This window comes from Hemiscyllium ocellatum, chromosome 13, assembly GCF_020745735.1.
Source record: "Hemiscyllium ocellatum isolate sHemOce1 chromosome 13, sHemOce1.pat.X.cur, whole genome shotgun sequence".
Lineage (NCBI taxonomy): Eukaryota > Metazoa > Chordata > Chondrichthyes > Orectolobiformes > Hemiscylliidae > Hemiscyllium > Hemiscyllium ocellatum.
In genome coordinates, this window is record NC_083413.1 from 31,948,660 (window position 1) to 31,970,975 (window position 22,316).

The 22,316-nt window shown below is 41.2% G+C and overlaps 1 protein-coding gene across 1 annotated transcript in view; it reads right to left on the bottom strand.

The window, feature by feature from the left end:
• LOC132821730 (mucin-2-like) overlaps positions 1-22,316 on the bottom strand; it is an 88,873-nt gene that overhangs the window by 48,968 nt on the left and 17,589 nt on the right. The window contains exons 2-5 of the mRNA XM_060834439.1: positions 20,780-20,899; positions 19,121-19,246; positions 17,071-17,253; positions 10,252-13,752 (exon numbers count right to left, since the gene is read on the bottom strand). Coding sequence (XP_060690422.1) covers positions 10,252-13,752; positions 17,071-17,253; positions 19,121-19,246; positions 20,780-20,899 — 3,930 coding nt within the window. The remainder of the gene's footprint in view (positions 1-10,251; positions 13,753-17,070; positions 17,254-19,120; positions 19,247-20,779; positions 20,900-22,316) is intronic.

Consider the following 22,316-nt stretch of genomic DNA (forward strand, 5'->3'; position numbering starts at 1 on the left):
CCCCACTGGTTCTCACCTACCACCCCACCAACCTCCGCATACAACGTATCATCCGCCGCCATTTCCGCCACCTCCAAACGGACCCCACCACCAAGGATATATTTCCCTCCCCTCCCCTATCAGCGTTCCGCAAGGACCACTCCCTTCGTGACTCCCTCGTCAGATCCACACCCCCCACCAACCCAACCTCCACCCCCGGCACCTTCCCCTGCAACCGCAGGAAATGTAAAACTTGCGCCCACACCTCCACACTCACTTCCCTCCAAGCCCCCAAGGGATCCTTCCATATCCGCCACAAGTTCACCTGTACCTCCACACACATCATCTATTGCATCCGCTGCACCCGATGTGGCCTCCTCTATATTGGTGAAACAGGCCGCTTACTTGCGGAACGCTTCAGAGAACACCTCCGGGCCGCCCGAACCAACCAACCCAATCACCCCGTGGCTCAACACTTTAACTCTCCCTCCCACTCCACCGAGGACATGCAGGTCCTTGGACTCCTCCACCGGCAGAACACAACAACACGACGGCTGGAGGAGGAGCGCCTCATCTTCCGCCTGGGAACCCTCCAACCACAAGGTATGAATTCAGATTTCTCCAGTTTCCTCATTTCCCCTCCCCCCACCTTGTCTCAGTCGGTTCCCTCAACTCAGCACCGCCCTCCTAACCTGCAATCCTCTTCCTGACCTCTCCGCCCCCACTCCACTCCGGCCTATCACCCTCACCTTGACCTCCTTCCACCTATCCCACCTCCATCGCCCCTCCCCCTGGTCCCTCCTCCCTACCCTTTATCTTAGCCTGCTTGGCTCTCTCTCTCTCTTATTCCTGATGAAGGGCTCATTACCATTAAGTCTGCAAGTCCTGCTCTGATTTGCCTTTCCAAAATGCAGAGCCATGCATTTATCTAAATTAAACCCATCTGCCACTCCTCAGCTCATTGGCCCATCTGATCAAGATCCTGTTGTAAACTGAGGTAACCTTCTTTGCTGAAGAGGAGAAAGTAAGGTCTGCAGATGCTGGAGATCAGAGCTGAAAATGTATTGCTGGAAAAATGCAGCAGGTCAGGCAGCATCCAAGGAACAGGAGATTCGATGTTTCGGACATAAGCCCTTCTTCAGGAAAGGCTTCCTGAAGAAGGGCTTATGCCCGAAACGTCGAATCTCCTGTTCCTTGGATGCTGCCTGACCTGCTGCGTTTTTCCAGCAACACATTTTCAGCTCTAACCTTCTTTGCTGCCCACTACACCTCCAATTTTAGTGTCATCCGCAAACTTACAAACTATGCTCCAATGTTCACATCCAAATCAGTTATAGAAATGATGAAACGTAGTGGACCCAGCACCAATCCTTGTGGTACTCCACTGGTCAGAGGCCTCCAATCTGAAAAGCAACCCTCCTCCAAAACCCTCTGTCTTGTACCATCGAGCCAGTTCTGTACGCAAAGGGCTAGTTCTCCTTGTATTCCATGAGATCTAACATTGCAAACCAGTGTCCTACGGGGAAGCTTACCAAGATGGAGGAAGGGATAAATTTGTGGCTGCAGGAGCTGCACATTTTTTTAAGTATTTTAGGTGTTGGAGGTGATTTGCTCGAATTCCAGGAGCAACAGTTACTGTTTGAGATGCATGGAAAATAGGAGAATTTACAATCAGGACTATTTTTAAGAATGATGTTGCTCACAATTATTTTACCAGCTGAGCTTCTGAAGCAATAAAGAGTAAAAACAATCTGTTACTTGTTAATTTCTAATGTCATTAAACTGATTGATACTGTTAACCATCCTGTTGGCATGCACGTTAAAGTTAACATGCTGAAACATCTCTATCAATGGCACTTGTCAGAATTTTCTATACTTTTGGTTTGGTTCTGATATGGTGTTCATGTTGTTGTGGATGTAGAAATTGATGTGGTACTTGTTAGTTCTACATCTGGAAGATATGCTTGAGCAGGAATGCTTGAAGCATGTGTTGCCGGAGAAAGTGAGGACTGCAGATGCTGGAGAGCAGAGCTGAAAATGTGTTGCTGGAAAAACGCAGCAGGTCAGGCAGCATCCAAGGAGCAGGAGAATCGACGTTTCAGGCATGAGCCCTTCTTCAGGAAGCATGTGTTGTCGGCTGTGTATCAAAAAGGACGCTTTTCAGTCCAACAGGAATCAAGTCATACTTCTCTTATCTTAATTGTTTTTTATTAATACTGCTGGATGCAACATGACGTTTCAGAAAAGCATCTCTTTTGGGTGCGCATAGTGACAATTGGTGCTTTACTACAGCAGACTCTGAAATTCCTACACTGAATCTCAATTTAATTGTAATTTCGGCATGTATGGGATTCTTTTAAATATCATCAGAAGCAAAGCCCTGCAAAACAAAAGGACCAATGTTTTCTATTTCCAGTTGTTGTCATACAGTTTACTTTTATTCAGGTTGTTAATAGGACTCACTTGTTATTGGTTCAGTGGAACTCTGTCTAGTGCTCCTGTTGTATTTGAAAGCGCTGTTGATGACGTAAAACTTGGTAGTGCCGTTGTTGAATGTACAGCTATAGAAGGTGTTTCAGTAAAAGAAATTCTTAAAACATTCGACACAGCAGTTCACCAAATGATTAATCTTTGATGTTTAAAGATGTGTCATAACATATTCGCGCTATCTTACTGGCATGAAGTTAAAAATCTCATTGATATTTCATGCATAAGACGGTTAATACCTGAAAATTGCAACTGACTTCAATCAGTAATGAGCAACCTTCTCGTTAAAATGAATTCTTCCTTCAAACAGCAATCAAATTTTTCACTTGTTTCTAAGTTGTCACGCAAATGTTATCAGGAGCAGATATGTACACTGACTCTTACTTTTACATAAGAGTCTTCAAATGGACTCTAATGCATTTGACAAGTAATTTAACAGCAATGTTAGCTATTGAAATAAGAATGTTAATTTAAGCACTAAATATGAAGCATAATGCAATAACCTTTTCTGTATCTACATCTGAAACTATCCTTCTTTGAACACTTTGTGTGGTCATCTTTTTCCACTTCATATCAATAACTTAATAAACCAAATTATCAATAAGAAGAATTAATTAGACTGATTACACCCTCAGCATTCTAAAAGTATCCACTTGCTGTGACTGCATGCTACAGTGTACTGACAAAGTTAATGATTTTAACGTATGTAGAATTGTTGTATCAGGACTGTTTGTAAGTATGATGCTGCTGACTGTTATTTTATCAGCTGCAATTCTGAGAGAACTAAAACTGAAAAGCCTAAGATTCATTGACAGCTTTGGTAGAAACAGAACTACTTTCCAAATCTCACAACAGAATAGCTGCTACTGAAAAGAAATCTGTTGCTAATTGATTTCTGATGCCATTAAACTGATTTATACTTTTAACCATGCTGTTGACATGCACAATTTAGGTTAACATGTTGAAACATCTCTATCAAAGCAACTTGTCACAATTTTCTGTGTACTTTTGTCTCTATTAATGAACTCAAGATTAGTAGAAACTATCAATTCTTCACACATCTCCCAAATTCTAATTACTCTCCCGTGCCTATAAATGCATTTGTCGTTAAGTTCATTGTTCATGGACGGTCACTGAGGGTCATCCTCTGAGTCAAGATGAGCAGAGTGTTGAGTGTCCTGTACTATTGACAGGATCTCTCCACACAGTCCTTTTTTCCAAGCTCTGTCATTGTTCTTCTAATTTTGCTCCCAGCTAATGTAGTTACTGTGCAAATCAGATCCCAGGCTGAAATCAAGGCCTTTTCAAAGTAAAACTGAAACCAAAGCCTCTCTCTCTATCTCTCTCTCTCTCTCTCTGACATATATATGTTTTCCTAAGCTTAAATAAAACTCCTTAGGACTAGAAACTTCCAGCAGACCTTAAAGCACAATGGTTCACACTGTTACGTGATTAAATGAATCACAGTTATTTGTAGGGATACATAGGAGCGTAGGAAGGTGAATGACATTCTTGACTATTCAAGGATAAGCACCACCATATTCTCTCTTCTCCCTCACACTTACTCTGTCTCTGCTACTGTACTCACCTTCCATCAAATCTCATGCTCTCACCATTGCATATGGCATCTTCCGTCATTCATTCTTACAGACCCAACCATGACCACCTCCCGCACTATAAATCTGCTGCTTATAATACATTGGCAACTTTGGTAGAAATAGAATTATCAGAACAGAGTAGCTGTGACTGAAAACATCTGGTGCTTGTTAATTTCTGATCTTATTAATCTGATTGAAATTGTTAATTTTGTTGACACACACGATTAGGGTAACATGCTAAAACATAAGATACCAAAATTGGAGATGTAATGGACAGTGAAGAGGGTTACCTCAGATTACAACAGGATCTTGACCAGATGGCCAATGGGATGAGAAATGGCAGATGGAGTTTAATTCAGATAAATCTTAGCAGGACTTATACAATTAATGGTAAGGTCTGAGGGAGTGTTGCTGAACAAAGAGACCTTGGGGTGCAGGTTCATGGCTCCTTGAAAGTGGAGTCGCAGGCAGATAGGATAGTGAAGAAGACGTTTGATATGCTTTCCTTTATTGGTCAGAGTATTGAGTACAGGAGTTGGTAGGTCATGTTGCAGCTGTACAGGACATTGGTTAGGCCACTGTTGGAATATTACGTGCAATTCTGGTCTCCTTCCTATCGGAAAGATGTTGCAAAACTTGAAAGGTTTCAGAAAAGATTTACAAGGATGCTGCCAGTGGTGGAGGATCTGAGCTACAGGGAGAGGCTGAACAGGTTGGGGCTGTTTTCCCTGGAGCGTCGGAGGCTGAGGAGTGACTTTATAGAGGTCATTACAAAGGGCATGGATCGGGTAAATAGGCAAAGTCTTTTCCCTGGCAACGGGGAGTCCAGAACTAGAGGGCATCGGTTTAAGATGAGAGAGGAAAGACATAAAAGAGACCTACAGAGCAACTTTTTCACGCAGAGGATGGTACGTGTATAGAATGAGCTGCCAGAGGAATTGGTGGAGGCTGGTACAATTGGAATATTTAACAGGTATTTGGATGGATATATGAATAGGAAGGGTTTGGAGGGATATGGGCCGGGTGCTGGCAGGTGGGACTAGATTGGGTTGGAATATCTGGTCGGCATGGAGCGGTTGGACCAAAGGGTCTGTTTCCATGCTGTACATCTCTATGACTACATCTCTATCAAAGGTACTTGTCAGAATTCTTTATTATTCTTTTGGTTCTGATATGCTTGTTCATGATGTTGTGGATGTAAAAATTGATGTTGTACTCGTTAGTTCTACATTTGGAAGCTATGATTCAGCACGAAGGCTGAAAGCATTTGTTGGAGGCTGTTTAGTACAAGGATGCTTTTCAGTCCAACAGGAATTGAATCATAATTCTCCTTTCTTGCATTTTATTAATTCTGGTGGATAAAACATTACTTTTCCCACCAGCATCTCTTTTGGGTGCGCATATTGATATTTACTACAGCAGATTATGAGGCAGGTACACTGAATTTAATCTTAATTTAATCATAATTTCTGGCATGTATTAGAATGTTTTGCATATTATCAGTAGCAAAGTGTTGTGGCACACAATGACCAATGCTTTCCATTTCCGGTTCTTGTCATATTGTTCACTGTTATTCAGGTTGTAGATGGGGACTCACTTGTTAATGACTCAGTGGAACTCTGAGTAGATGTATCACCCGCTTTTACATTACTTCACTTTACACTACTTTACTTTCACGAAAGACCAATATTAGTACCTGTTTTCAAACACCAAAAGAAATCCAAAGAGGATTTTTGCTGTTTGGAAAATATGCAAAATTTCTCCCATATACATTAATTCTTCTTTGTTTTATGCCATTTTGATTTCACAGGAACACTTTACTTTCTGATAGCAGGATTTACCTGTGGTTGTTGATTCTAGTGTACTTATCAGCTCTGATGTGAATGTTGTCATCGTTGAAGATGTCTCAGGGGTTGATGTACCTCAGTTTCCAAAAGAAACATAAAGAATTCTGACAAGTACCTTTGATAGTCTCAGTGGGCGGCACGGTGGCACAGTGGTTAGCACTGCTGCCTCACAGCGCCAGAGACCTGGGTTCAATTCCCGCCTCAGGCGACTGTCTGTGTGGAGTTTGCACATTCTCCCCGTGTCTGCTGGGTTTCCTCCGGGTGCTCCGGTTTCCTCCCCCAGTCCAAAGATGTGCGGGTCAGGTGAATTGGCCATGCTAAATTGCCCGTCATGTTAGGTAATGGGTAAATGTAGGGGTATGGGTGAGTTGCACTTCGGCGGGTCAGTGTGGACTTGTTGGGCTGAAGGGCCTGTTTCCACACTGTAAGTAATCTAATCTACCTGCTATAGCTATAAAAATCAAAATCAAAGTATAAACATTAATTATGCCATGGGTTCTTTCTTACTCTCCCTCCATAAATGACTTGATTTAGATTCCATTGAAAATAATGTCATTATTTCTTTGTGTAACGGTATTGTTCATTGTGATTTTTGACAGCTGTGTCTCAGAAGCAAAGAAAACATCATCTGTTTTTACATCAATTATGCATTCTGCTGTGAACTCTATCATTTATATTAAAATCAGTATAAAACATCAGTAATGGGAATGATCTGATTGTTACTATCACTCGTTATTATCGACCCGGTTATTGTTCTTGACATTGTGGTTGGGGAGTCACATGTTAGTAACAGAGTGGCTGTTGGTTCTGGTTTACAGTTCGTGCTGTTGATGATGTAAAGATTGGTATCAAAATGCTTGAATGTACAGCCTTAGAAGGTATTCACATGATAGAACTGTGCAAAAAAAAATCCAGGAGCAGTAATTACTGCTTTAAAAGCTGTTGCATTGTTTTGGAACTTTTGGGGGAAAAGAAAGATCAAAACAACAGCACTTTATAATGGAGGAAGAGAGACAAAGGTAGTGATAACATGGACAGTGATTTAAACGGAGAAAGAAGCTTACACTGCTGTCTGACCCAGCAGTAAATCTACACATCTACTGTTTTTGCTGAGAGAGTTCAAGCATCTCAAGTATCGGAGCACTTCTAAGAAATATTAACAAACAGCGACATTCACAGCTGACTTTGGAGGAACCTGTGTGAGAGGGGTCACTGCACAGGAGCAGAAAAGTGCTTAGTTTTTATGTGTAACTGTGCTGTTCTTTTGTTTGTCAATCTACAATAGTGAGTAGAGTGGGTTCTTTCTTGATTATTTATTTCATTGAGATCTGTCTTTTCATTAAATTTAAAAATTATATAAACATACGGACTAAGTTAGCCAGGAGCAATGTTTTTTAGAGCATACGGACTGTGCTAGTTTCTGGGTCTGTAGATTGTTAAGGTGCAAAGATGGCCTTTGGTAGAGTGATGTGCTCTTCCTGTCAGATGTGGGAGATTAGGGAGAGTTTCCATGTTACTGATGATTATGTCTGCAGGAAGCGTGTTTGGTTGCGAATCCCATCAAATTGCATGGATAGCTTGGAGACGTAGTTAGAGGAAATGTGGAATTTACAGGAGGTAGAGGGTGTGATTAATGTCAGTTAAAGGAAGGTAGATAAGTTAGCTCCTGGAAAGGTAGGAGAAGGAGGCAGGTCATGCATGAGTCTCCTGTCACTATCCCTATGACAAACAAGCATGTAGGGGGTGTTGAACTCTCAGAGGGATATGCATAAACAGCCAAGAGTCTGGTATCAAGACTGGCTTTAATGTAATGAAGGGTACATCAGGTTTCAAGTGATTTTGTTAGGGGACTCTCCAGTCAAAGGTACAGACAAACATTTCTGTAGCTGACAGCAAGAAATCAGAATAGTATGTTGCTTCCCTGGTGCCAGGATCAAGGATATCTCAGAGAGAGTGCAAAATATTCTCAAAAGGGAGAGGGACCAGCAGAGGGCTGTTATACACATTGGAACTAACAACATACGAGGGGAAAAAGATGAGATTATGAAGGGTGAATATAGAAAGTTAGGCACAAATTTAAAAAGGAGTTCCTCGAGAGTAGTAATATCTGGATTACTGCTGGTGCTATGAGCTCGTGAGGGGAGGAATAGGAGAATGAAGCAGATGGATGTGTGGCTGAAGAGCTGGTGCAGGGCAAAAGAGTTCACATTTTTGGATCATTGGCATTTCTTCTGGTGTAGATGAGAGCTGTAAAAGAAGGGTGGATTGCACCTGAATTGGAAGTGGGCTAATATACTAGCCGGTAGACTTGCCCTTGTCAATCCCCCCCACCTGCCCTGCCTCACTACCCAACAGTAGGTCAAGTATTGCACCTTCTCTAGTAGGTACATCCAGATATTGAAGCAGATAATTCTCTTGCACACACTTAACATATACCTCTCCATTTAAACCCTTTGCACTGCGGCAGTCCCAGTTTATGTTTGGACAGTAAAACTCCCCTACCATAACCATCTTATTATTCTTACAGATAACTGAGATCTCCTTACAAATTTGTTTCTCAATTTCCTGCTGACTATTAACTGGTCTATAATACAATCCCCATAAGGTCATCATCCCTTTCTTATTTCTCAGTTCCATCCAAATAACTTCAATGGATGTGTTCCCAGGAATATCTGACCTAAGTACAGCAGTAATGCCTGATCAAAAATGTCACTCTCCCTCCTCTCTTGCCTCCCTTTCTGTCCTTCCTGTAGCATTTGCATCATGGAACATTAAGTTGCCAGTCCTGTCCATCCCTGAGCCATATTTCAGTGTTTGCTATGATATCCTCTTGCATTCAACTAAATGCAGTTTCATTTATCAGATCTACCTTGTTCTCTTCCTTGTTCCTGCCGGCCCTAACTGTTTGACTTGCTCCCTTTCCCAGCTGCACCAGTCTCAGTTTGCTCTCATTTGTCAATATTTCCCTGGGTCCCATCACCCCACCAACTTACTGGCTTAAATCCACCTGAGCAGCTCTAGCAAATCTCTCGGCTAGTATAATCGTGCCCTTCCAATTCAGACACAATCCATCCATCTTGATCAGGTCACTTCCATCCGAGGAAAGTTTCATATAGTTAAAATCTCATTGATATTTCATGCATACAACAGTTAATATCTGAAAATTTCAACTGACATCAAGCAATAGTAAGCACCCTTCTCGTTAAAATAAACTCTTCCTTCAAACAGCAATCAATTTTTTTCACTTGTTTCTAAGTTGTCACGCAAGTGTTATCAGTCACAGAAATGTACACTGACTCTTACTTTTAAATAAGAGTCTTCAAATGCATTTGACAAGAATTTAGAGCAATGTTAGCAATTGAAATAATGTTAATTTAAGCACAAAATATGAAGGACAATGCAACAACCTTTTCTGTTTCTACATCTGAGCCTATCCTTTCTTGAACACTTTGTGTGGGCATTTCTTTTTTCCACTTTGTATCAATAACCTAACAAAACAAATTATCCAAAAGGAAAAATTGATGACGCCTATTCTATCTTTGGCATTCCAAAAGTATCCACTTGCCATAACTGCAACTACAGTATACTAACAAAGTTAATGATTTGAACGTATACCATGGTTGGCAATCAGGACAGTGTTTAAAGAATGATGATGTTCACTGTTATTATTCCAGCTGCAATTCTGTGATAACTAAAAGTTAAAAACTTAAAAATCATTGACAGCTTTGGTAGAAATAGAATTATTTTTCCGAATATCACAATACAGTTGCTGCTACTGAAACAATCTGTTGCCCATTAATTTCTGATGTTATTAAACTGATTGATACTGTTAACCATGCTGCTGACATACACCATTGGGTTTACGTGCTGAAACATCTCCATCATTGGTACTTGTCACAAATTTCTGTGTTTTTTATTTGTTCTGATATTCGTGTTCATGCTGTTGTGGATGTAAAAATCGATTTAGAACTCATTAGTTCTATATTTAAAATATATGATTCAGCAGGAATGCTCAAACCATTCATTATAGCCTGTGTAATAATAGGTTGGATTCAAATCCAACTGGATTAACTCAAAATTCTCGTTTCTTAAATGCTTTTTATCAATGTTGGTGGACACACCATTATTGGTTGCGAATATTGACAATTGACATTTTACTACAGCCAACTCTGAAGCTGCTACACTAAATCTCATCTCAATTTAATTGTAATTTTGGGCGTATATTGAATTATTTTCACTGTCATCAGGAGCAGAGCACTGCAAAATAATATGACCAATGCTTTCTATTTCCAGTTGTTGTCATACTGTTTACTTTTATTTAGGTTGTTAACAGGACTCACTTGTTAATGGCGTAGTTGTCCCGGCTGTAGTTGTCGGTTCTGGTGTAGTTGTCCCTGCTGTAGTTGTCAATTCTGGTGTAGTTGTCCCTGTTGTAGTTGTCGGTTCTGGTGTAGTTGTCCCTGCTGTAGTTGTTGTCGGTTCTGGTGTAGTTGTCCCCACTGTAGTTGTCGGTTCTGGTGTAGTTGTCCCTGTTGTAGTTGTGGGTTCTGGAGTAGTTGTCCCTGCTGTAGTTGTTGTCATTTCTGGTGCAGTTGTCCCTGTTGTAGTAGTCGGTGCTGGTGTAGTTGTCCGTGCTGTAGTTGTCGGTGCTGGTGCAGTTGTCCCTGTTGTAGTTGTCGGTTCTGGTGTAGTTGTCCCTGCTGTAGTTGTTGTCGGTTCTGGTGTAGTTGTCTCTGCTGTAGTTGTCGGTTCTGGTGTAGTTGTCCCTGCTGTAGTTGTTGTCGGTTCTGGTGTAGTTGTCCCTGCTGTAGTTGTTGTCGGTTCTGGTGTAGTTGTCTCTGCTGTAGTTGTCGGTTCTGGTGTAGTTGTCCCTGCTGTAGTTGTTGTCGGTTCGGGTGTAGTTGTCCCTGCTGTAGTTGTCAGTTCTGGTGTAGTTGTCCTTGTTGTAGTTGTCGGTTCTGGTGTAGTTGTCCCTTCTGTAGTTGTTGGTTCTGATGTAGTTGTCCCTGTTATAGTTGTTGTCGGTTCTGGTGTAGTTGTCCCTGCTGTAGTTGTCAGTTCTGGTGTAGTTGTCCCTGCTGTAGTTGTTGTCGGTTCTGGTGTAGTTGTCTCTGCTGTAGTTGTCGGTTCTGGTGTAGTTGTCCCTGTTGTAGTTGTCGGTTCTGGTGTAGTTGTCCCTGCTGTAGTTGTCGGTTCTGGTGTAGTTGTCCCTGCTGTAGTTGTTGTCGGTTCTGGTGTACTTGTCCCTGCTGTAGTTGTTGGTTCTGGTGCAGTTGTCCCTGTTGTAGTTGTCGGTTGTGGTGTAGTTGTCCCTGCTGTAGTTGTCGGTTCTGATGCAGTTGTCCCTGTTGTAGTTGTTGTCGGTTCTGGTGCAGTTGTCCCTGCTGTAGTTGTCGATTCTGATGCAATTGTCCCTGTTGTAGTTGTCAGTTCTAGTGTAGTTGTCCCTGCTGTAGTTGTCGATTCTGGTGCAGTTGTCCCTGCTGTAGTTGTCAGTTCTGGTGTAGTTGTCCCTGTTGTAGTTGTCGGTTCTGATGCAGTTGTCCCTGTTGTAGTTGTCGATTCTGGTGCAGTTGTCCCTGTTGTAGTTGTCAGTTCTGGTGTAGTTGTCCCTGCTGTAGTTGTCGGTTCTGATGCAGTTGTCCCTGTTGTAGTTGTCGGTGCTGGTGTAGTTGTCCCTGCTGTAGTTGTCGGTTCTGATGCAGTTGTCCCTGTTGTAGTTGTTACCGGTTCTGGTGTAGTTGTCCTTGTTGTAGTTGTCGGTTGTGGTGTAGTTGTCCCTGCTGTAGTTGTCGGTTCTGATGCAGTTGTCCCTGTTGTAGTTGTTGTCGGTTCTGGTGCAGTTGTCCCTGCTGTAGTTGTCGATTCTGATGCAATTGTCCCTGTTGTAGTTGTCAGTTCTAGTGTAGTTGTCCCTGCTGTAGTTGTCGATTCTGGTGCAGTTGTCCCTGTTGTAGTTGTCAGTTCTGGTGTAGTTGTCCCTGTTGTAGTTGTCGGTTCTGATGCAGTTGTCCCTGTTGTAGTTGTCGATTCTGGTGCAGTTGTCCCTGTTGTAGTTGTCAGTTCTGGTGTAGTTGTCCCTGCTGTAGTTGTCGGTTCTGATGCAGTTGTCCCTGTTGTAGTTGTCGGTGCTGGTGTAGTTGTCCCTGCTGTAGTTGTCGGTTCTGATGCAGTTGTCCCTGTTGTAGTTGTTACCGGTTCTGGTGTAGTTGTCCTTGTTGTAGTTGTCGGTTGTGGTGTAGTTGTCCCTGCTGTAGTTGTCGGTTCTGATGCAGTTGTCCCTGTTGTAGTTGTTGTCAGTTCTGGTGTAGTTGTCACTGCTGTAGTTGTCGGTTCTGGTGCAGTTGTCCCTGTTGTAATTATCGGTTCTGATGCAGTTGTCCCTGCTGTAGTTGTCAGTTCTGGTGTAGTTGTCCCTGCTGTAGGTGTTGATGGTTCTGGTGTAGTTGTCACTGCTGTAATTGTCGATTCTGGTGTGGTTGTCCCTGCTGTAGTTGTCGATTCTGATGTAGTTGTCCCGGCTGTAGTTGTCGATTCTGGTGCCGTTGTCCCTGTTGTAGTTGTCGGTTGTGGTGTAGTTGTCCCTGCTGTAGTTGTCGGTTGTGGTGTCGTTGTCCCAGCTGTAGTTGTCGTTTCTGGTGCAGTTGTCCCTGTTGTAGTTGTTGGTTGTGATGTAGTTGTCCCTGTTGTAGTTGTCGGTTGTGGTGTCGTTGTCCCTGCTGTAGTTGTCGGTTCTGATGCAGTAGTCCCTGTTGTAGTTGTTGTCGGTACTGGTGTAGTCCCTGCTGTAGTTGTCGGTTCTAGTATAGTTGTCCCAGCTGTAGTTGACGATTTTGGTGTAGCTGTCCCTGCTGTAGTTGTCGATTCTGGTGTAGTTGTCCCTGCTGTAGTTGGTTCTGATGCAGTTGTCCCTGTTGTAGTTGTTGTCGGTTCTGGTGTAGTTGTCACTGCTGAAGTTGTCGATTCTGGTGCAGTTGTCCCTGTTGTAGATGTCGGTGCTGGTGTAGTTGTCCCTGCTGTAGTTGTCGGTTCTAGTGTAGTTGTCCCTGCTGTAGTTGTCGATTCTGGTGTAGTTGTCCCTGTTGTAGTTGTCGGTTCTGGTGCATTTGTCCCTGTTGTAGTTGTCGGTTCTGGTGTAGTTGTCCCTGCTGTAGTTGTTGTCGGTTCTGGTGTAGTTGTCCCTGCTGTAGTTGTCGGTTCTGGTGTAGTTGTCCCTGCTGTAGTTGTCGATTCTGGTGCAATTGTCCCTGTTGTAGTTGTCAGTTCTGGTGTAGTTGTCCCTGCTGTAGTTGTCGGTTCTGGTGCAGTTGTCCCTGTTGTAGTTGTCGATTCTGGTGCAGTTGTCCCTGTTGTAGTTGTTGGTTCTGGTGCAGTTATCCCTGTTGTAGTTGTCAGTTGTGGTGTAGTTGTCCTTGCTGTAGTTGTCGGTTCTGGTGTAGTTGTCCCTGCTGTAGTTGTCGGTTCTGGTGTAGTTGTCCCGGCTGTAGTTGTTACCAGTTCTGGTGTAGTTGTCCCTGCTGTAATTGTCGGTTCTGGTGTAGTTGTCCCTGCTGTAGTTGTCGGTTCTGGTGTAGTTGTCCCGGCTGTAGTTGTTACCGGTTCTGGTGTAGTTGTCCCTGCTGTAATTGTCGGTTCTGGTGTAGTTGTCCCTGCTGTAATTGTCGGTTCTGGTGTAGTTGTCCCTGCTGTAGTTGTCGGTTCTGGTGTAGTTGTCCCGGCTGTAGTTGTTACCGGTTCTGGTGTAGTTGTCCCTGCTGTAGTTGTTGCCACTCCTGTGGATGTTGTTGCAGTTGATTGTTCAAATGTTGAAGGTGTCTCAGATGCTGATGTACTTGCTGTAGCTGTAAAATCACAGTCAAAGGATTGTCACTCATTATGCCATGACTCTCCCTTCATAAATGTCTTGATTAAGTATCTAATGAATGTGATATCAGGATATCTCATCACCGGGCCTTTGTGGAATGGGGTTGCAATGTGTCATTTTCCAGCTGTGTCCCTGAGGTGAGAAGATATCAACTGATCTCACATAAATTGTAAATTCTGATGTGAATTCAATAAGTTATATAAAATCAATATGAAACATCAGCAATACAAATGATCTGATTGTTACTATAACCCATTGTTATTGCCCTGGATTACTATTCTTGAGTTTTCTTTTAGGGTGTGTTTACAGCAGTGTGGTTGGTGATTCTGTTGAACTTGTAAGTGCATTTGATGATCTAAAACTTCTAGTGTAGTTGTTGACTGTACAGCTATAGAAGTTGTTTCAACAAAAGAAATACATAAAGCACTCAAGCAGCTGTGCAGAATGTTTAATTTTTGTGTCATTCAAGGTGTACTGTAATATATTTGCTCTATCTTACTGGCATGAAGTTAAAATCTCACTGATATTTCATGCATACAACAGTTAATATCTGAAAATTTCAAATCCCCAGGACCTGGTAGGTGTACCCAAGAACTCTGTGGGAAGGTAGACTATCATGGATAGTCGCAGGTGAGGTGCTGGAAGACTGGTGGTTGGCAAACATGGTGCAACTGTTTAAGAAGGGAGGTAAAGACAAACCAGAGAACTATAGACCGGTGAGCCTGACCTCGGTAGTGGGCAAGATGATGTAGGGAATCCTGAGGGACAGGATGTACATGTATTTGGAAAGGCAAGGACTGATTACAAATGGTCAACATGGCTTTGTGCATGGGAAATCATGTCTCACAAATTTGATTGAGTTTCTGAAGAAGTAAAAAAGAAGATTGATGAGGGCAGAGCAGTAGATGTGATCTACGTGGACTTCAGTAAGGCATTCGACAAGATTCCCCATGAGAGACTGATTAGCAAGGTTAGATCTCATGGAATTCAGGGAGAACTAGCCATTTGGATACAGAACTGGCTCAAAGGTAGAAGACAGAGGATGGTGATGGAGGGTTTTTCAGACTGGAGGCCTGTGACCAGTGGAGTGCCACAAGGATCGATGCTGGGTCCTCTACTTTTTGTCATTTACATAAATGATTTGGATGCGAGCATAAGAGGAACAGTTAGTAAGTTTGCAGATGACAACAAAATTGGAGGTGTAGTGGACAGCGAAGAGAGTTACCTCAGATTACAACAGGATCTGGACCAGATGGGCAAATGGGCTGAGAAGTGGCAGATGGAGTTTAAGTTAGATAAATGCGAGGTGCTGCATTTTGGGAAAGCAAATCTTAGCAGGACTTATACGCTTAATGGTAAGGTCCTAGCGAGTGTTGCTGAACAAAGAGACCTTGGAGTGCAGGTTCATAGCTCCTTGAAAGTGGAGTCGCAGGCAGATAGGATAGTGAAGAAGACGTTTGATATGCTTTCCTTTATTGGTCAGAGTATTGAGTACAGGAGTTGGTAGGTCATGTTGCAGCTGTACAGGACATTGGTTAGGCCACTGTTGGAATATTGCGTGCAATTCTGGTCTCCTTCCTATCGGAAAGATGTTGTGAAACTTGAAAGGTTTCAGAAAAGATTTATAAGGATGTTGCCAGTGGTGGAGGATCTGAGCTACAGGGAGAGGCTGAACAGGTTGGGGCTGTTTTCCCTGGGGTGTCGGAGGCTGAGGGGTGACCTTATAGAGGTTTATAAAATTATGAGGGGCATGGATAGGATAAATAGACAAAGTCTTTTCCCTGGGGTTGGGGAGTCCAGAGGGAGTCTAGAGGGCATAGGTTTAGGGTGAGAGGGGAAAGATATAAAAGAGACCTAAGGGGCAACTTTTTCACGCAGAGGATGGTACGTGTATGCAATGAGCTGCCAGAGGATCTGGTGGAGGCTGGTACAATTGCAACATTTAAGAGGCAGTTGGATGAGTATATGAATAGGAAGGGTTTGGAGGGATATGGGCCAGGTGCTGGCAGGTGGGACTAGATTGGGTTGGGACACCTGGTCGGCATGGATGGGTTGGACCGAAGGGTCTGTTTCCATGCTGTACATCTCTATGACTCTATGACAGTGAGTACCCTTCTCGTTAAAATGATTTCTTCCTTCAAACAGCAATCGATTTTTTCACTTGTTTCTAAGTTGTCACGCAAGTGTTATCTCTCACAAAAAAATACATTGACTTTACATTTAAATAAACGTCTTCAAATGGACTCCAATGCATTTGGCATGTAATTTAGAACAATGTTAGCAATTGATATAAGAAATTGAAATCTAAGCAATAAATATGAAGGATAAATGTTTCTGTAACAACCTTTTTCTGTTTCTACATCTGAGCCTATCCTTTCTTGAAAACTTTTGTGGACATTTTTTTTCCACTTTGTATCAATAACCTAACAAAACAAATTATCAAAAAGAAAAATTGATGACACTGATTCTATCCTTGGCATTCCAAAAATATCCACTTGCCATAACTGCAACTATGGTATACTAACCAAGTAAATGATTTGAACGTATATCATGATTGAGAATCAGGACTGTGTTTAAAGAATGATGATGTTCATTGTTATTATTCCAGCTGCAATTCTGCCATAACTAAAAGTGAAAGACTTAAAATTCATTGACAGCTTTGGTAGAAATAGAATTATTTTTCTGAATACCGCAATAGAGTTGCTGCTGCTGAAATAATCTGTTGCCCATTAATTTCTGATGTCATTAAATTGATTGATACTGTTAACCATGCTGCTGACATACATGATTAGTTTAACATGCTGAAACATCTCTATCATTGGGACTTGGCACAAGTTTCTGTGTTTTTTATTTGTTTTGATAAGCTTGTTCATGCTGTTGTGGATGTAAAATTAATTTGTAGCTCATTAGTTCTGCCCTTAAAATATATGATTCAGCAGGAATGCTCAAACTATTTATTATAGCCTGTGTAATAAAATGTTGCTTTTAAATCCAACAGGAATTAAATCACAATTCTCCTTTCTTAATTGCTTTTTATCAATACTGGTGGATAGTACATTCTTGGGGGATCAGCATCTCTTTTGGATATGCATATTGACAAATGACATTTTGCTACACCTGACTCTGAAGTTGCTACACTAAATCTCATCTCAATTTAATTGGAATTTTGGGCGTGGATTGGATTATTTTGACTATCATCAGGAGTAAAGGGCTGCGAAAAAGAAAGGACCAATGCTTTCTATTTCCAGCTGTTGTCATACTGTTTACTTTTATTCAGGTTTTTAACAGAACTCACTTGTTAATGGTGCAGTGAAAGTCTGCGTAGTTGTTGTCGATTCTGGTGTAGTTGTCCCTGCTCCAGTTGTTGTCAGTTCTGGTGTAGTTGTCCCTGCTGTCGTTGTCAGCACACCTGTGGATGTTGTCATTGCTGATTGTTCAAACGTTGAAGGTGTCTCAGACACTGATGTACCTGATGTAGCTGTAAAATCAGTCAAAGGATTGTCACTAATTATGCCATGAATCGTTTCTTACTCTCCCTTCATAAATGTCTTGATTTAGTATCTGTTGAATGGGATATCATAATATCTGATCATGAGGCCTTTGTGTACTGGGGTTGCTCTGTGTCATTGTCCAGCTGTGTCTCTGAGGTGAGAAGCTATCATCTGTATTTACTTCATTATAAATTCTGATGTGAGTTCAATAAATTATAATAAAAACAATACTAAACATTTGCAACACAAATTATCTGGTTGTTACTACCACCTGTTGTTATTGCCTCATGATATTGTTCTTGAGGTTGTTATTAGGGAGTGACACGTTTACAGCAAAGTGGTTAGTGTTTCTGTTGTACTTGGACGTGCTGTTGATGATGTAAAACTTGGTAGTGTAGATGTTGAAACAACAGCTAAAGAACTTGTTTCAGCAAAAGAAATTCTTAAAACGCTTGATACATCTGTGCAGAAATAGTTTAATTTTTGTACATTTCAAGATGTGCTGAAACATATTTGCTCTACCTCACTGGCATGAGGTTAAAATCTCATTGATATTTCCTGCATACGACAGTAAATACCTGTAAATTTCAACAGATATCAAATGATAATGAGTATCTTTCACCTTAAACTGAAGTCTTCCTTCAAACATCAATCAATTTTTTCACTTCTTTTTAAGTTGTCATACAAATGTTATCAGTAGCAGTAATGTACACTGACTTTTAATTTTAAATAAGTGTCTTCAAATGTACTCTTGACAAATGTACTCTTGCATTTGACAAGTAATTTAAGAGCAATGTTTGCTATTGAAATAAGAATGTTAATTTAAGCACAAAATTTGGAGCACAATACAGCAACCTTTTCTGTTTCTATAACTGAACCTATCTGTTCTTGAACACTTCGTGTGTGCATCTTTCCCCATTTCATGTCAATAGCTTTACAAAATAAATTATCAATAAGATGAAATAATGACACTGATTCTATCTTCAGCATTCTAAAAGTATCCACTTGCCATGTAAGCGACAGTGTACTGATACCGTTAATAATTTTAACATATGTAGCAATTTATATCATGATTTGCAATCGGGAATATTTTTAAGAATGAAGTTACTCGCTGTTATTTTACCAGCTGTGATTCTGAGGTAACCAAATGTTAAATGCTTAAAATTCTTTGACAGCTTAGTCAGAAATAGAACTATTTTCCTGAATATCACAATAGAATAGCTGCTGCTGAAAAAATCTGTTCCATGATATGCTTAAAATTCATTGACAACTTTGGCAGGACCGGAATTACTTTCCCTACTGTCACAACACAACAGCTCTAACAGTAAAGGTCTGGTAAGTATTCATTTCAAATCTTATTGAATGGATTGAAGCTGTTTACTTTCTTGTTAATATGCAAGATTAGGTTAACATACTGAAACATCTCTTTCAATTGTACTTGTCAGAGATCTCTCTGTTTGTTAGTTCTGATGTACTTGTTCATGCTGTTGTGGATGTTAACATCGTTAACGTAGATTCTGCATGTACCCTTGGAAGATATGTTTCTGCAAAAATAGTCAAAGCAACAGTAATGAACTCGTAGTTGTCCTTCCTTTATTGCATTTTATTAATTCTAGTAGATACAACTTTGCTTTTCCCAACAGCATCTCTTTTCGATGCGCATATTGACAATCATTATTTTACTACTGTGGATTGTATGGTAGCTACACCTAATGTGCTCTTAATTTAAACACAATTTCTAGCATGCATTGAATTCTCTTGAATACTGTCAGTAGCAAAGTATTGCAACAGAAAATGGCGCTTTCTATTCCCCTCTATTGTTCACTGTAATTCAAGGTTTTGGTTGGTACTTACTTGTGAATGGCTCAGTGGAACTCTGTGTCGTTGTTTGTTCTGATGTAGTTATCACTTCTTGTGTAGATGTTGTCATTGATTGATCAAATGTTGAAGGTGTCTCAGTGATTGATGAATTTGATGTAGCTGTAAAATCAAAATCAAAGTATAATTATTAATTTTACATTGGGTTGTTTCTTACTCTCCCTTCAGAAATGTCTTGTTTTAGATTCTGACAAATGTAATATCGTGATATCTGATTATGAGGCCTTTGTGTAATGCTGTTGTTCAGTGTCATTTCAGTCTAGCTGTGTCTCTGAGGCAAGAAGACATCCATCTATTTTTAAGTTCAGTAATAAATTCTGGTATGGGTTCAACTATTTATAATCCAACCAGTCTAAAACACCAGCAACAGGAATGATCTGATTGTTCCTACCATCGTTATTACTGACCTGATTACTGTTCTTCAGGTTATTGTTGGGAGCTCACTTCCAATACCAGTGAGGTTACTCACTCTAGTGTACTTGTTAGTGGCATTGTAGTTGTAAAAACTGATATAGCAGTTGTTCAATGTACAGCTGTAGAAAGTGTTTCAACAAAATAATGTGTAAAAATACTCAATACAGTCGTGCAAACAAAATTTAATTTTTGTGTCTTTCAAGATGTGTTGAAACATCTTACCCCTACCTTACTGGCAAGAAGTAAAACACTCACTAATATTTTCTGTGTAGGACAGTTAATACCTGAAACCTGTAACTGACACCAAACATTAATGAAAACCTTTCTCAATATAATGAACTCATCCTGCGAAAAGTGGATCAATTTCTCAGTTGTTTCTAAGTTCTTATCTCAATGGTATCATTAGCAGAAATATACACTGACTCTTAGTTTTGGATAAAAGTCTTCAAGAGGACTCTTATCCATTTGGCAAGTAATTTAAGAGCAATGTAACCAACTTAAATAAGTATGGTATGAATTTAAGCACTACATATTAAGCACAACTCAACAACCTCTTCTGCTTTTTACATCTGAGTCTATCATTTCTTAAACACTTCGTGTGGGCGTCCTTCTCCACTTTGTATTAATAATTTAACAAACCAAGTTAGAAGGATTCTCATGATACTGATTCTCCCCAATGTATTCCAAATGTATCCCCTTGTCATGACTGCAAGCTACAGTGTACTGACAAAATTTGACATATATAGCAATGTTATTAGATTAAATTCCTTACAGTGTGAAAACAGGCCCTTTGGCCCAACAAGTCCACACCTCCAAAGAGTGACCCAAGCAGACCCATTCCCCTATTCTATGTTTATCCCTGACTAACACATCTAACACTATAGACGATTTAGCATGGCCAATTCACCTGACCTGCACATCTTTTGGACTGTAGGAGGAAACCCACACAAATACGGGGAGAATGTACAAACTCCACACAGGCAGTTGCCCAAAGTGGGAATCGAACCTGGGTCCCTGGCACTGTGAGGTAGCAGTGCTAACCACTGAGCCATCGTGCCACCCATTTATAAGCAACTGGACCTAAACTGATTAAAAACTAATCAACCTTTCTCTCAAGTCTTGGATTCTTTTGAATCGCTGTGATGCAAAAAGACCGATGCTTTGTATTTCCTGTTGTAGTCACATTGGTCACTGTTGTCCAGGTTGTTGATGAGGACTCACTTGTTAATGGCTCGGTGGAGCTTGTTGGTTCTGGTGTACTTGTCAATTCTTGTATGGATGTTGTCGTTGTTGATTGTTCAACTGTTGAAGGTGTCTCAGGAGCTGATATACTTGTTGTAGCTGTAAAACCAAATTCAAAGTATAATAATTAATTATTTCATTAGTTGTCTCTCACTAACCCTTCGTTTACATTCTGACCTGTGAAATATCATGATACCTGATCACCAGGCGCTTGTGTAATGCAGTTGCTCTGTGTCATTTTTCAAGCTGTATCTCTGACGTGAGAAGATATCATTAGTTTTTACTTCAATTATAAATACTGATGTGAGTTCAATCAATTGTAATAAAATCAGTATAAAATATCAGAAACATGAATCATCTTACAGTTACTAACATTGGTTATTATTGACCCAATTACTGTTCTTAAGGTTGCTGTTAGGGAATCACATGTTTATAGCAGAGAAGTTGGTGGTTCGGGTGGACTTGTGAGTGCTGTTGGTGATGTAAAAACTGGTACTGTAGTTGTTGAATGTACAGCTGTTAGGTGTTTCAGGAAAAGAAACCGTTAAAACACTCAATGCAGCTGTGCAAACAAAATTTAAGTTTTGTGTCTTTCAAGATGTGCTGAAAAATGTTTGCCCTACCTTACTGGCATGAAGTTAGCATCTCACAGATATATTATGCATACGACAGTTAATACTGGAAAACTATATTCATCATCATCAGCATTATCATCGATCATCATTGCAGCCACAGCCAGGCCCCAGTCCAGGTGCTAGGGGATCCAGTTCGGAGGCAGCCAGAAGACGGGGGCTGTGATGCTCAATCCTGGCAGCTGTGTGAGCAGCAGAGTATGAGAAGGTAACATAAGGTGGCAGACAGAGGGCAAGCAGGCAGTTGTGTTCTCAGGGGGTTACAGACCAGGTTACTGACACCATCTTGCTCACACCAAGGATTACTGGAAAAGCGCAGCAGGTCAGGCAGCATCCAAGGAGTAGGAGAATCGACGTTTCGGGCATAAACGTCAATTCTCCTGCTCCTTGAATGCTGCCTGACCTGCTGCGCTTTTCCAGCAACACATTTTCAGCTCTGATCTCCAGCATCTGCAGTCCTCACTTTCTCCACACCAAGGATTACATCAGCCTGCTGGTTGAGAGATCAAGACTGGCCATGATATATGCTCCACACTTCATCACAAATGTGCCTTGGAGGTTTTTTACATTCAGCAAGGCAGGCAAAGAATTTTCCAGTTACCATCTTATCTAAAAGGCAGGAACTCCAAAGCTACGAAATATTAAGTTTTTTTAAAAAATGTATTCATGTTGTGGGGTGTGGGTTGCCACTGGCTGGGCCAGCATTTATTGCCCATCCATAATTGCCCTTGAGAAGGTGGTGGGGAGCTGCCTTCTTGAATGGCTACAGTCCACCTGCTGTGGGTTGACCCACAATACTATTCGGGAGGGAATTCCAGGATTTTGACCCAGTGACAGTGAAGGAACGGCGATATATTTCCAAGTCAAGATGATGAGTGTCTTGG